The sequence below is a fragment of the Balearica regulorum genome, chromosome 12 (assembly GCF_011004875.1).
Source record: "Balearica regulorum gibbericeps isolate bBalReg1 chromosome 12, bBalReg1.pri, whole genome shotgun sequence".
In the NCBI taxonomy this organism is placed as follows: Eukaryota; Metazoa; Chordata; class Aves; order Gruiformes; family Gruidae; genus Balearica; species Balearica regulorum.
In genome coordinates, this window is record NC_046195.1 from 23037103 (window position 1) to 23052593 (window position 15491).

At 59.2% G+C, this 15491-nt stretch overlaps 1 protein-coding gene across 2 annotated transcripts in view; it reads left to right on the plus strand.

The window, feature by feature from the left end:
* ADAMTS7 (ADAM metallopeptidase with thrombospondin type 1 motif 7) overlaps positions 1–15491 on the plus strand; it is a 53582-nt gene that overhangs the window by 13741 nt on the left and 24350 nt on the right. Inside the window, exons 9-16 of one of the 2 annotated variants that reach the window (XM_075764538.1) lie at positions 2887–3031; positions 3186–3278; positions 4101–4246; positions 6684–6853; positions 7089–7222; positions 9190–9310; positions 9867–10111; positions 14480–14621. In XM_075764538.1, the coding sequence (XP_075620653.1) occupies positions 2887–3031; positions 3186–3278; positions 4101–4246; positions 6684–6853; positions 7089–7222; positions 9190–9310; positions 9867–10111; positions 14480–14621 (1196 nt within the window). The remainder of the gene's footprint in view (positions 1–2886; positions 3032–3185; positions 3279–4100; positions 4247–6683; positions 6854–7088; positions 7223–9189; positions 9311–9866; positions 10112–14479; positions 14622–15491) is intronic. The other variant, XM_075764539.1, reaches the window with a different exon arrangement.

The following is a 15491-nucleotide window of genomic DNA, read 5'->3' on the forward strand; positions in this document are numbered from 1 at the left end:
ATTTCCTGCTTGCAATGACCCCGGGCTGCCGCGAGCTGCGACGGGGAAGAAACGGAGCAGCTGGATGCTTCTCCGGTTGGGTTTTGGTCTCTTTGCTCCCAGCAGAAGGGGCAGCTCTTCCTTACAAGCGGGGCAGAGCCCAGCAGGCGTCTTTCACCGGCTGCGACATCCCCCAGGCGAGGGAGAGGCCCGTGGCCGGCGCAGACATGAGCGTGTTGAATACGAGGTTGGCAGGAGAACGGTACGGAGCGAGCCAGCAAATGAGACCCTGCTGACCTGGGGTTGCTGGATGTGCCTGGAACAGACCTTACGTTTGGGAAAAAAGCACTCTCAGATGATGATTATTATTTTACAACAGATTATTATTGTACAAATGCTGCCGAACGTTTAAGCATCTGAAAATGATTCCTGTCATGGACAGCGGCATGGCCCCGGTCAGGCCCCGGGCGCAGCTGGGGCTGGGTGACCCTCAGGCAGGGCTGCGTGTCGGGGTCTGCTCGTGCACCCGGGGACGATGGCAGAGGCCACCTCCCTGCTGTGGCAGTGGTGTCCCCCCCAGGGAACGAGCATCCCTCGCTCAGGGTAACGATGGAGGCCGGCCCAGGGCAGGTGGTGGCATCTCCTCAGCCCCGGGGTCGTGCCAGCGCATCCAGACGAGCCCCTTTTGGGGTTCCGCGATTTTCCCCTCTAGCCCTCGGAGGAGTCAGAAGATGCTGTAGGGCTCTTTGCCAGATCCGCCAGATCCCCTTTTGTGCAGCTGATTCTTCCCAAGCTCCAATCCTTGCCTTTGTTTTTATTGAATTCAGTCCTGGCTTTTTTGGAGCCTTCCTCCAGTTCTCTGAGAGCTTGTGGAATTTTAATCCCGCTCTCAAATGTATCTGCAGATCCTCCCAGCCTGCTCACATATGGGGATTTAATCATCGTACCATCTACTCCGTCATCCAGCTCATTAACGACGCAGACGCAGCGTAGACCCCTGTGCGTTTTTACTGTGGAGTGTGGTTTATTGCGTATCCCTGCAAAGCCAGAGGGAGACTCATGCCAAGTTTTGCTGGCTCGGCAATGTGTTTTGGCCAATTGAAGAGACCAGGAGGACGACTGTAAAATATTTAATGAAGAAATAGATTTTGAACATAGCACTGGAAAGCCGACAGCAAATCTCAATCACCCCCCCCGTAGCGGGACAGAGACCTCTCCCGTAAGCTGGGGCAGGACAGACAGTGCCTCGAGCAGATCCGAGGGCTGGGGGCAGTTTTGGGGTGACGTGCGGGGCCCCGTGTGCCAGTACCTGAACAGGTCCAGAGGAGCACCAGTATCATGCATGTAGCTCGTGCAGGAGCCCGGTGCTTAAGCCTGGACTTTCCCCAGGAAAGATAGCATCCTTTCCGTTTTTAGCAAAAATACTTTTTAAGTGTTTTGCACCGGCAGGTAAAGAAAATGCCTCTGGAGGTGCGATGCAGTGACTTCACTGTGTGCCTGAGACAGGCTGCACCATGGTACCGCGTCCAGCTGCCTAACCCACGCCTAACTCATCCCAGCTCAGCCCCGCATCACCCGCAGCGATCCTTCCCTCCCCGCCGGGCTGGGAGAGGCAGGGTGCTCCCGCTGTTGTGGACTTGGGAAGAGACTTTCCAGCCCCTGGGCTGCTGAAAGCGACTCGTTCACTGATTTTTCTGATAGGGAAGCGTCTCATAAAAATATACGTACATGGTATTTTAAGGGGCTGCCTCCAGCCAGCGGGCTGTTCGCAGATGTCTAGCATGGACCTCACTGGGGTGGGATGGGAAAGGGAGGACGGGGTGCCCGTTCTGCTGGGAATCGCCCCGGGGCACTGCTGGCACCCCGGAGCAGGAGCTCTCCCGCGCTGCTGGCCCTTGTTTCTGTGTTGCTGCTTGGGGTTAAAAAGGAATCTTGTTTCAAGTTAATTTAGACCTGTTCCCAATCACAACAAGCCAGAGTAATCTAATCTGCTGAGAAACCCTCGCCGGAGACTTTGCCTTGCTGGAAACAAGTTTGTTTAAATCAACACTGAAAGCTAAACTAGTGACGATTTCTTGTGTGTTTGTGAAGTATCGTAGCAAAAGCACACAGAGCAGAGAGAGGCGGCCAGGAGCGTCCCTCCCGGCTCCCAGGCTGCCTGGCCGCCTGCCACGGGCAGCCCTGATGGCTGGGGTTTAATATCTCTTTTCTAAAGATGTCCTTCCAGCACAGATGGAGCGCTGTTTGTCGCAGCAAATACGAGGGCGAGTGCATTTTGCTGCTGACAGTCTGCTTTATTTCTATTAGCAGGGCATTGACACGAGGGTTGCGTTGTCCGCAGGGACGTTTCTGGGGTCAGCGTGATGTACGATCGCAGGGACAGCATCTGTTTCTCAGCAGTGCGATGTTTGTTCAGTGAAACCCTTCACCTTGAATGGTGAAAGTGGGGTCCCGACCAAGGACTGAGCTGATGACCTGGTCACAAAGCAAAAATCCAGGGGATCGTTCCCAGGGAAGATGACGTTTCTGGGTTTCTGTCAGGGGCACAGGGGCATCTCGGGGTAAAGGGGGAGCGTGCAAGGCACCGGCACGGCAGCCGCATGGAGAAACCGCTGCTGCCTTTGCCCCTTCGCCATGCCCGTAACCCGCCATGCCCGGGGGCCTTGGGGCGATCGCTCTGGGAGCGGGCACCCACCCCAAAAAGCGGGTACCCGCACGTGCCCATCTGCGCGCTGGAGCGGCTCCGGGGTCGGTTGGCGAGCCAGGGTCGTATCGGCTAGAAATGCCAACTGCTTCTCATCGTGGTGGGACGTCGCTGCGGTGTTCGGTTCCTCTGTTGGCAGCTGCCGGAGCGTTGTACGGGTGTGCCGAGCCGGTGGTGACGCTGCTCCGACCTCTCTCTTTCAGCCGGGGCTGGGGGCTGTGCCTGGACGACCCCCCTGCCCGGGAGGTGCTGGACTACCCCTTGGTGCCCCCGGGCGTCCTCTATGACGTGGGCCACCAGTGCCGGCTGCAGTACGGCGCCTACTCCACCTTCTGCGACGACATGGACGTAAGCCAGAGTCCCCCCGCGACGTACCACGGGCTTGTGCGGCTCCGAGGGGCTCTCTGGGGGCAGGGGGGCATTGCACGGGGCGATCCTCTCCCTGCAAGTTAAATTTGTGCCGGTGCAGTAACCGTGTCCTGTGCAACCGTGTTTTCCGCAGAGCGTCTGCAACACGCTGTGGTGCACGGTGGGGAACACGTGCCACTCCAAGCTGGACGCCGCCGTTGACGGCACGGCATGCGGGGACAACAAGGTAATGGGGAGCAGTCCCCTCCGCGCCTGCAGAGACTCCTCGTCCTGCACACGGGGGAGTTTTGCCGGCTCCGGCGCACGAGGAAGGGCTCACCTCGCTCTGGCCAAACCCCCGCCGCTGCCGGGGAGGGCTGCCTGCAGCGAAGCTGAAACGCCCTGAGACGGTGAAACCCGCAGTTAGTTCCCGTGGCGGGGGAGCACGAGCCTTGTTCTGCTCTCCGTCTGGTGCGGTGGCGGGTGCTCGTCTCCCCGCGCTGCTGCACAGAGGGTCCGGCAGCGCCCGCGGCAGCTCGGTGGGTGCTGCACAGGGCACGGGGTGCGGAGGGGACCAGCTCTCTGCAGCCAGCTCCTGTCACCCTTGGGCGGGTGACATACCAAACCAGGGGTTTTCCGCTCAAGGTAGCGTGAAACTATAGAGTTATAAAAGTATCTGTAGATGTGTCTCCTCACTAGGTTTAGTGTCCCGTCACGAAGCCCTGGCCCCAGAGTGCCGGGGATGACCCCGGCCTTAGCCAGCACTCCCTGCGAGACCTCCCGCCGTGCCTTTGTCCGTGGCTGCGCCTCGCTGGCTCTTCCCTCTGGGCTGCGGCCGCGTTACGACTCCCCTTGCTGAGGGGTCTGGGCGGAGGTTTGGGTCTGTTGCCTCGTGCAAACCCTCAGACAACCCAACGTCTCTGGCAGAGCCCAGCTGACCCCCAGGCACCTCCGTGCGAGCAAAGCATGGATTTCCATGGGGCAATACGGGTGCTGGGCTTCGTGCTCCCCGTGACCTTATTGCATCCTCACACCTTGTTTTCTCTCCTTCTGGCCTGTCCCTCCGCAGTGGTGCTTCAACGGCGAGTGCGTGCCTGTGGGTTACCGTCCCGACGCGATCGATGGCGGCTGGGGCTCCTGGAGCTCCTGGGCTGCCTGCTCACGCAGCTGCGGCGCGGGCGTGCAGAGCGCGGAGAGGCAGTGCAGCAACCCCACGTAAGCGAGACCTCGCTCCCCTGGAGCTCGCCTGGCCCCTCCGCGGGACCCCGTTTAGGAGAGGAACCCAACGCTTCCTTATCGCCCCGTGAAGCCGGGGACCATCGTCTGGCCAGTGCGGTCCTACCCCCCGTCTGCATCGCACGGCAAAGCGGTGCCATTATGCAGTTATCGGTCGGAACAATGCGATTTTGAAACACTCGGGGGATTCCTTTCGCGGGGTTATCCAGCCGGCGGGGCAGAGGAAGCCTCTGGAGGGGCAGAGTTTGCTCTGGCTCCTTCCACTTAGGAGTCACTCCTGCTCCGTGCAGGCAGAGAGCAGTTGCGATAGGACTCAAACAAAGACTCCACGCTTGTAGATGTAAAACATATCCACTGTCCTTTAATGACAGAAAAGAAAAACAGGCATTCTTTGAGCCTGATTCAGAATCGTTTTGAAAAATCCTGCTGCTGTTTATCACCCCGTTGCATTCCATGAGTGATTTTTGATCTGTGCCCAGCCGGGGGCTGCGCCCCCGCGGCGTGCCGGTGCCGCAGCCAGCGCTGGCTCTTGCCTGGAAGCGTCTGGGCACTGACGGAGGACCAGCCTTGTCCATCCCCTGATTTCTGGGCTGGCCCATCTGCTCCCCAGACGTCCCCTTGGTCACCAAATCGCTGTTGCATTGGATTCAGCCAGGGTCCCCGGCTTGCCCAGGCGTCAGATCGCGCTGGGATGGGGAGCGAAAAGGGCTTTGTGAGCGACGTTCCAGGGACAGTCGCTTTTCAGTGGCTGAGGGGCTCTGAAAGCGTCGGGAGCGGGCCCTCCAATGAGCCCAGATGTGTTCTCTGCCCAGCTTCCTCCTTGGGCGCGTTGTTTTTAGCACGTGCTATTGAGCTGTTTAAAGAAGCGCTGTGTAATCTCGGTCCCAGGTCAAGAGCTGGGTTTGTGTTTGACATGAGGTCTGTGGCAGAAGTGCAGTTGTAGTTTATGGAGTGTTTTAAACACAGCTGCGGGCGGGCAGGAGAGCAAACACTGGAAAAGCAGCAGAATTTCCCCCGGGCAGTTGTTTGCTTTGGCCACCGAAGGTAAATCTTCAGCTTTGCCTTTTGGATGGAGCGAACAAATGTGTGCACTGGGCAATCCTCGTCCCGCAGGCATTTCCTCAGGGCAGGGTATGTAAACACAACCCTAAAATAATAATTAACTTTATTCCCTTCAGCGAAGTGTGCCCAGACTTAACTGATTGGGGAAAAGTCATTTCCATGAGGTGGTGGGGACGTGGGCCATGGAGAGGCTGTGACCCAAGGAAAAGACAAGCATCAGGAGATGGTGGCAGTATTTTGAGAGTCTGTTAGCATCTGAGAAAAAGCTATTGCTGCTTTTGAAGTCCCTCTTACTTTAGAAAGTCCAGCAGCAGCTTTGCCGTTTGCTCTGACAGTAGAGGAGCAGAGTCGGAAGCGCGTCCCGGGCGGGATGGAGAGCAGCTCCTCCGGAGCGGCCGCGGCACGGGTGCCTGGCTGACCTGGCTCGTGGGAGCGCTGGCATCTCGTCAGCCCCGGTACCCGGGATGGTGAGGGAGATGTTGTAACCCCGGGGAAGGGTGCCTGGCTGCTGCTGCAGGAGGTGGGGGAGCTTCAGACGTGAACACCGCCAGGGACACCTCACTTTAATAACCGCTTTTATAGCATCGTACACTGTGAAATTGGCCATATCTCCGATGTTAAGGAGAGCCTGTCAAGAGGGACGAGACCCAAGATGTAGCTAATCCGGCTTGAGAGCCATCCCTTGGCAAAAGCTGCCTTTGGGCCACGGTCTCACCCTGCGTGATCCCTAGCGCAGCCCGGCAGCAGCAGCAGGGAGCTGGTCCAGGAGGGACTTGGAGAAGAAGGACGTGAGCCACGGTTTCCACGCATTTCAAAAGCCTGCTCCGCCGGGTGGGGATCCTTCTGGGGCGGGTGGTGGGTCCATAGCCAGCTTCCTTACCTGAACACTGCGGCAGAGCGATGTGTGGGTTGTAACTGGGAGAGCTCCTCGTTCACTCCAGATGGATTCAGGCTTGACCCAACCTCATGAGATCAAACTTTAGCAGCAGGTACAAACCTGCCCTCCCTTAGCTGTGACTAAAAAGGGAGTTTCCCCCTGTGTGTGGTGGGTCTTTATTTGATGGGACAAGGGAATGGCCTGAAGCTGCAGGAGGGGAGATGGAGATGGGATGTGAGGCAGAAATCCTTCCCTGTGAGGGTGCTGAGGCCCTGGCACAGGGTGCCCAGAGAAGCTGTGGCTGCCCCTGGCTCCCTGGCAGTGTTCAAGGCCAGGCTGGATGGGGCTTTGGGCAACCTGGGCTAGTGGAGGGTGTCCCTGCCCATGGCAGGGGTGGCACTGGGTGGGCTGGGAGGTCCCTTCTGACCCAGACCCTTCTGTGATTCTCTGCTTTTCCCTTTTCCCCCCCATGGACAGGCCCAAATACGGGGGCAGGTACTGCCTGGGGGAGCGGAAACGGTTCCGGATTTGCAACGTGAGGCCGTGTCCCCCCGACAAGCCCTCCTTCCGCCAGGTCCAGTGCAGCCAGTTCAACCCCATGCTCTACAAAGGGAAACTCTACAGGTGGACGCCAGTGCCCAACAACAGTGAGTGGAGGGCAGAGCCCGCTGCCGGGTTTCTGCCTGCAGCCCCAGTGAAAAACCTGAAGCACAGCCTTGCTAGCACTTGAGTTTGCTGTTCGTGTCTGTAAGATTTGCCTTGCAGCGTGTTTATCCCGTGTTTTCAATTATGGCTGGGCTTGCGGGGTTAAGTTATGTTTTTGGAGATGGTTACGTGGCCCCCAGCTGCTCGGGTTTAGTTTCTGCCTGTTGGGTTCCCCAGTTAACCCCTGCGAGCTGCACTGCCGGCCGGAGGACGAATACTTTGCGGAAAAGCTGCGGGATGCCGTCATCGACGGGACGCCGTGCTACGAGGTGAACGCCAGCCGCGACATGTGCATCAACGGCATCTGCAAGGTGGGTCCCACGCCAGGGCCCTCTGGGGAGGGAGCCCAAGGAGCCCCGTGCTCGGGGAAGTACAGGTGGGTGCCACGACCCATCCCTTAGGCGAACACCGTCCCCTCTCTCGCATGCACGGAGGGCCGAGCTTGTTTTGTCATTCGCCGCTCAGAAAGCTTTCCTGGTTTCCACGGGGATGCGGTACGCACGTATTTCAGCCTCTACGCTGGCCTGAAGGAAAGCACAAAACAAGGAAAATAAAGGCAGCACCAACCCAAGGAAATGAAGGAAGGAAAGTTTCACTTGAAAATAAGGTTGGGGATATGAAAGGGTGCGTAGAGAGGACGCCCAGCCCAGCCCTGCACCCCGAGCGTGGCCACGGGTCTGGCCTGCAGCGATGGAGATGCCTCCCCCGGCTTGGCAGCCTCTCCCAGTGCTGGGATTCGTCCTTCCTTCTGAGATGTTATTTTTCTTTCTTGGAAGCTCCCTACAAACATGCCGCAACGTGCGGCAGCATTGCTCTGGCTGCCAGCCGGGAAGGGCATCTCCCAGCACGGGAGGCGCAGGAATCTGGTGGAGATGGCGCGGTCGGTGCCTGGAATCATCTGGGAGATGCTGCCGCAGCTGGGGAAGCTTTGCCGAGCTCTGCCCTGGGTCCTCCAGCTGCCGTCGGTCGTAGCAAGATGGTCCCTTCGTTCACACCGTCCCTTTCCCTAGGGAAGCGGTCCTGAGGTTTAGGAATAAGCGCACAAGTAGGGCCTTGGGTTTCTGTTAAATTAGGGAATGGGCGGTGATCTGAGCTGCCGCGGTACCGTGGTGGGTTCCCACCGCAGGACGTACCAAAGCCGCGCTGCTGCAACGCCGACGGCCGCGTGTCACCAGGGACTCGCACACGCGGGAGCGGACACGGTCGGGTCTGCCATAGTGTTAGATAAAGATGAAAGGCTTTTTGGACAAATAGGCTTTTTGGAAAAAAGGCTTTTTGGACAGCGCAAAGAGCAGCAGGAAAGAGGGAAAATAATCAGTCAACGAGTTGCTTTGCAGCCTCTTACATAAAAACCATTTGTGGAAACTTCCCCCTCTCGCTGGCCGTGCCGCTGGCAGCAGCAGGCAGGGGCCCGACGGCAGCTGGAGCTTTGCGAAGGTCCCGTCTCCTCCTGCAACAGGCTGGAAGTTACTGCGAAGGCTGCGGGACACGGGCTGGAGGGAGAGCGCAGGGACGTGTGCCACGGCGCGATCCAGCAGCTCGTGGCAGATGAGAGCACGTTTAGCCAGAGCTCGCTGCACACAAAATCCTCATCGCCGCTGAGGCTGCCGCTGGCTGGGGCACCAGAGTTAAACCTGGCTCACCGCGGGCTGCCGCAGTCGCTAAAGCAGTGCTGCCGCTGCTGTAGGTGCGTGCCAGCGGCGCCGGGGCACCTCCGCGGGCGCTGGAGGCTGAAGGCTCCTGGCTGGCACAGGACCCAGCGGGACCCTTTGGGGTCTTGGCTGTGGCTTTCATGGCAAAAACACAGGGAGTCTCGGTCCGCACCCACCGAGCGATTTGGCACGGGCTGTGGAGAGTTTCAGCAGAACATAAAAAAAAGTTTTCAGTAAGTGTTTTGAAGCAGGAGGAGCAGGACCAAGGACCGAGGGGCTTTCCCAGCTTGGCTCGGTGCGTAACGTGTGCCGACAGACTCTGCTGCCTGGGGACTCGGGTAGGAAAAGGTGAAAAGGAGATGTGGGTTGTGCTCCTCACTGCGATGAACAGGATGGCAGGACCACAAGGATACGTTAGCGAAACCCGTATTGCAGCCGAGGTGTCTGTATTGCCGCCCATCCTGCAAAAAGACTCCAGCTCGCCCCCCCTCCCATCCGTGTTCCTTATCTCCCACCGTTTAGGACCGTTGCGTCTCTCCCTCGTTCCTCCCGCGGCAGTGGCCGATGGCGCGGTGCGAGGCTGGGGGCGTGCGGGGGCGCGGGCGGCTGACGGGGCTGCCTTGCAGAACGTGGGCTGCGACTACGAGATCGACTCCAACGCGGTGGAGGACCGGTGCGGTGTCTGCCACGGGGACGGCTCCACCTGCCACACCGTCAAGAAGACCTTCGAGGACAGCGAGGGGCTGGGTAAGGGCGCTCGGCTCCGTCCCCAGCACACCGGGTGCCTGTTCCGCTCGGAGCCGGGCTCGCCGCCGCCGCTCAATTGCGGTGTGGTTTTTAATCCCGAGTTGTGGATTTTGGTGGGATGAGACCCGAGTGGCAGCACAGGGAGACGTGGCGTTGCCATTCAACTTCTTGCTCCTCGGAAGAAAAATATCCTCTCGCTGCCTTTTGTGTGTAGAAGCCTGAAAAACAAATCCGTGCACACCGGGGCCGGTTCGGAGAGGTTTAAGGGGATTCTGTGTGTTGATGAGGACATGCTGAAAGCGTGGTAAACGCCTTGCCAGCACCCGTGCAGGGGATGTCTCGCTCTGCGATGGGCTCTCCCGGCAGGGAAGGAGCTGGGCTCGGTGCAAGGCGGGGGGGTTTGGTGCCCGCCGGTGCCTTACAGGGGTGTAGGGATTGGCATGATGCTGGCACCCAAGAGCACCCACCCAAGGGACACCAGCACCCACCCGAGGGCACAGATTGTCTCTGCCACGTCTTTGACTCCCCCAAGACCAATGCTTGGTTCCGTTCCCAGGTTACGTGGACATCGGGATTATCCCCGTCGGAGCGCGGGAGATCCGGATTGAAGAAGTGGCAGAAGCCGGGAATTTTCTGGCACTGCGGAGCGAGGACCCAGAGAAGTATTTCCTGAACGGTGGCTGGACCATCCAGTGGAACGGGGACTACAGGGTGGCAGGGACCACCTTCACCTACAAGAGGACGGGGAACTGGGAGAACCTCACCTCCCCGGGGCCCACCGTGGAGCCCGTGTGGATCCAGGTACGGTCGGGGATCTGCTGGTGGTCGGGGTGCACCGTGGGGAGGACGCGGGGGTGACAGAGCCGCCGGCTCTCCTGCCTTCCCGTGCGGGGCTGAGCTGCCGCGGTCCGTCACGGCCCTTCACTGCCGTCCAAGGGATGGAGCTGTGCGTCTCCTCGCTGAGCGCGTTTCTCCGGGAGCCAGCTGTTAAAGAAAAATTCTACCAGACGTGAGTTGCCCTAGGTTTGCTTTATTGCAGCGCTGGATGCACGGGGGAAATAGCTCCACCAAACGTGCATGCCAGGTGATCACCAACATACAGGTTCTATAGAATCAAAATATACATATTCATTATTTTTCCGAGAAAAGGCAGTCCTATGATAATCATTTCTTGGAATGCATTTCCCTATTCTCCTCCCCGTCACGCATGCTCAGTGATTGGAGTCGGTGGTCCTCAGGGGTCTCTGGTGGTCGTCATGGTCTCGCACCCGTGTCCGCTGGGTGACCCTCTTCTTGCAGGCATGCGCAGTATCCTCGCTGTGGATACACTTGTCTGTTACAACTTACTTCATAAGATTAATATTCCCGGGCCTATTGTCCGGTTGGGTAGGGACTGTCCAAGGAACGTAGCAGCATTGTACATTGCCATGGTCAGTTAGCTCCATTACCTATTACCTTGATTAGAAACCCCTTTCCCACGATTATAGGCTTTAAAACAGTTCTAGGCCTTAAGCAGCTTTCTAGTTAATATAACTTTTCTTATAGCTAAGCTTCTATATTTTTACACCAGCGTTGGGAGCAGCCAAGCACACACTGCTGGCCCGAGGAGCGTGCTTCCAGCCCACGCCGCTTCCAGCTGAGCCTCGTCCCCTTTGCAGCATTCCTCGCAATATTTACACAGCAGGGAGAGCGTGAGGAGAAAGAGCCGCTTTCCCGAGGCCTTTCCCATATCTTCTCCGGAGCAGAGGAAGAGCCCGCGCTGCTTCTGGCAGGGCTGGAGCAGCCGGCGGAGGCGGTGGGAGCTGGGAGCCGTCGCGGTGCCGTGTGCGGTGGCGGCGTGGCCCACCGGCACCCCTCAGCGACGCTGTGCTCGTTCATGGCGAGGGGCTCGGCCCCTGGGGTCGTGCTCCGTGGTCCAAACCCGGGAGATGCTGCCCGGGGCGCTGCAGGTCAGGCTCTGCTTCCTCCCAAAAGCCCTTGAGGCAGAAGGTAAAAATCCAGAAGGATCATTTGAAATCCTCTGAAAGAGCTAGAAATCTCAAGTTTTACTCTTTTTTTGCACATGGGAATTTCCGTAAAGCTGGTTCCCTCCCCGGAGTAGGTCGTTATTTTTCATCAGAGCCCCAAGGCTTTGAGGAGGTGAGCCCCGTCGGGCAGCGATGCTGCCTGGCATCTGCAGTGGCTCCCGGGGCAGGGGAGGGCCCCCGGGACCTGCCGCTCTGCCTGCCTGCCTCTGGGCAGGAGAGGTTACCATTAACCACATAGTCCAAAACAATTTAAACAAGTTGCCTTGCGGCAGTGAGTTTCCAGGATGTGGAGTTGCGGACAGGAGAGCATCTGCCCGTGTCCTGCTCCCGTCAGGCGTTGCCTCCAGCAGACAGCCTTGTGCAGAGCGGGCGCCGGGGGACAGATAACGAACTTCAGGGTTATTTATTTCTACGTGACCTGTTCAACCTAACGGTCCTTTTACCGCCGGGTCGGCAGGAGAGCCTCCGTCGTTGCCCCAGAGTTGTGTCCTCAAGCTTGCGCGGCTGCCCCATGGCCGGTCCTGCTCCGAGCCCCCGGCCGCCACCCCCGCTCCCCGGGAAGCCCCTTCTCGAATTCACGCATCCTGCAAACACTTTTGACACGAGCCCGACTCGGCCGTTGCTGATCCCCTCCTCCGCTGCAGCAGCGGCAGCTCTGGGGCTTATCTGGGAATTGCCTTATTTTGCAAAACGATCCCACTCTATTAATTTTCACCTTGTTTCCATGGCAAAGAGCAGCCTGGGGGATTACTTTTCAGCACGGCTTTATATTTTAACGAGCTTTGCCCAGCTTTGCAGGGGTCCTAACTGGGGGTGGGGAGGGCGGTGGGCAGGCAGCGCGGCGCGGGGGGCTCGGGGCCGTCCCCGCCAGGCAGGTCCCTCGGGAGCTGCTCACTGCTGCTGCTCTGCCTGTCTCTGCAATTCCTGCCCCTGGGAACGGCCAGCAGGACGGAGTGAGGGATCTGCCAGTTAATGCAAAGCTGCTGGGAGCTTCGTGCCCGTGAGGCCAAGCTTCCCCCCGGAGAAGCCGGTGAGAATTGTCCCCCGGGCGATGGCACAGCCGGCACCAGGTGAAATTCCTTGCGGCGCAAACGTGCTCAGTTTTGATCGCTGCGGTTGGAAATCTGAACAACAGTGTCTCAAAGGGTCCCACCACGAGCAGTGTGATCAAAATCAAACCAAACAGGACATACGCATGGATTATGCTTGAGCCCTGGGGGTTTGCTTCGTGGTCATGTTTGAACTTTGGTTTTTCCCTTTTAACCACCCCCTGGGAACCGCAGAGAGCGATTGCCCCTCCTGGGTCTGCCGCCTTCGTTAGCACAACTGGAGGAGGGGAGTAAGAGACTGGCAGGGCAGGAGGGGAGAGGGCTCGTGTGGGGCTGGGGCTTGGGCTTGGGCTTTGCAGAGCCCAGATTTCCAGCTGTGCTTTCCCCTCGGTTTTGCCTTCCCTTCCGCAGTGCCCTGCTTGGTGCAGAGGCAGTGACCACCACGGGGGTACATCCCACAGACCCCCGGGTCCGCCCCGGCCCCGGCAATCGCAGCTCAGTCCGATGCGCTCTTCCCGAGCATCAGCCCCTTTGCGGAGGCTCGCCCTGGAGCCCGGCCAAAGTCTTGGCGTTTGCATTTCTTCCAGCAGAAGTTCAGGATGAAATGTGAGCAGGATCCTGGGCTCGCCTGCCGCCAAGTGCTGCTGTTAATGGGAACGCTGGCGTGCTCGGCACCCGCAAATCACTTTCTGGGATTCGTAACCTAATTAAAACCTTTTGACAAAAATGTTTCAACATTCATGAAGAGGTTTTGGAAAGTCGCCCTCGCTCCCACTGAAGCTCCAAGAACAACAAAGCTTTGGCAATAATGGGAGCGCTTAGGCTTAGAAAAACAAGGTTAAACTCCCAGCCTTTGCCGAGCACTGGTGCGGGAGGCACTTTGGGCAGGATTTGTGTCAACCGCAGGAGCCGCTTCCTGCGCGTTGAGAGCGGCGAGAGCCACGTTTCAAGCAATTAATGAAATTCCTTCAGGCACGTGTTGCTACCAGCCATCGCTGGCGTTTGCTGCCGGCGGCTCTCTCCCGCTTGCTGCAGCCCCTTCTTCCACCGCACGAGTGGGGTGTCATGCCGGGGTGGGTGCACCCCCAGCCGTGGGGCACGGGGCTGCGCACTCGAGCCGCTCGCCTGGTGCTGCCCGGGGCACGTTGGTGGCAGGTCAGAGGCGCAAACGGGGACCGAAACGGGTAGCTGGCTTCTCAAGCTGAGATGCGCTGCCGTGCTTCCCCAGGGCGGTTGCTGGAGCAGTTGCACCTCCACGGCAGGCGGAGGCAAGGAGATTCGATTCCTCCTTTGTGGGACCGGACTCTTGCTGCCGCCCCGTTCCCTTCCTTCTGCCGCCATCCCAAAGGACGGGACACTGTGACTGATCTTCACCTGGCAGCCGCCGGCCGGGCCAGCCGCCATCAGTCCGGCAGACGGGGCCGGGGCGGTCAGAGCCTCCCTCCAGCTGTAACGTCCCTCGCTGAGAGTTCGGGACGAATGACGGAGAGAGGCAGATGAGGCTCAGCATGCTCCCGACCGCGTGCTGCAGACCCCGGGCTGGGTTGGGGCCAGCGGTGGCACATCCAAAACCTCCGCCCCAGCCCCGACTGCGGGGAAGGGGATGGGGAAGGGGATGGGAAGGAGATGGGAAGGGGATGGGGAAGGGGACATCTGGCCGTCCTGGGCCCTTGACCGTGCTGAACCTTGAGAAGGTCCTTGGATGGAGCTGCATGTGGCGGTGGGACTGGGCGGGATTAACAGGAATCCTTCCAGGTTTTTCGTCGGGGGGGAGATAAACCCAATGTCCTGGTGGTTCTCAGTGCTCTCACTGCTATTTTTTATCATTACCTGACACTTCCACAAGCGCAATGCTCTGGGCAGGGGCAGCTCCTCTGCTCCTACACTGCTCCGGCCATTTGCTAACCCTGTTTCCAAAATGTCCGTGTGCTGCTGCTGGGGTACGGGTAATGCAGCCCTGGCACGCAGCCGGATGGAGAATGACGTCTTTACGGCCGTGCCAGGCAGGTTCTTGTCTCCCAAAAAGCCTGCAGCGGCCGACCCCGACTGCTCTGCGCTAGCCACCTCCCTGACTGCCCGTTGTCTGCCCACAGCTGCTGTTTCAGGAGACCAACCCGGGCGTGCGGTACCAGTACACCATCCAGCGCCCGGCCGACAGCGAGAACGAGATCGAGCAGGCAGAGTTCCTCTGGCGCTTCGGCTCCTGGACCACGTGCACCGCCACATGCGGGACCGGTGAGTCTGGCTCCCGCGGGACCCCGAGACTCAGCCGCCCGCAGTGGAGTTGCGGAGCAGGCGGAGCATCCCCATGGCGTTAGAAATTCCTGGGTCTTTGGTTTCAGGAGGTCTTGGGGGGAAAAAAACTGTTACCTGCTGAGGTCACCACTCTCCGGTGCCCCCCCGCCGCGCTCGCCTGCCGGACCCAGCTCTTTTATCAGCACTTTGCTCCTTGCTCGGTGTCCTGTTACTGCGCCGGGTGTTCTCAGCATCAGCGTGATGGAGACAAAAGAGCTTTAGAGCTCCCCAGGGAGTGTCGAAGGGCCGGTCTCCCGCCTGGCTGGGCCTCTCCAGGGCATCGTTTCCAGGATTTATGGAGAGCACGTGGGAGGGTGCCCGGCACGGGCAGAGCACCGATGTCCCGCACTGCTCCATGGTGTCAGACACTTGCTTCCCCCCCTCCCGCCCCACTGCGCTGCCGGCCGGGTGTCCCGGGGTCCCTGGGGCAGCTTTTGGGGCAGCCCATGGAGGGGGACGGTCAGGCACGCTGCAAGGGGGGAGGCTGGCACCAGCGAGCGCTTCCTCGAGAGCGGCTGCCACTGAAAGAAAGGGAATTCAAGGACACTCATACTTTCTAGGTCGCACAGAGTGCCAGGAGATGTTTCCTGTCTGTTCCTGGGAGATAATGTGGATTCCTGCTTGGAGCAGCAGGGTTGTGGTGCAGCAGGAGCTGGCGGGGCACGTTACAAACATTTACACTGAGAGCCCTTCGCTGTGGGTTTGCACGGGCCCTGCGGCGTGCAGAGGAAGGGGGAACAGGAGCTGAGGGCACTCGCTTTTGTTGGAAACCAGCTTTCCTTTGCAAGGTTTGAGTGCTTGGCTTCCAGA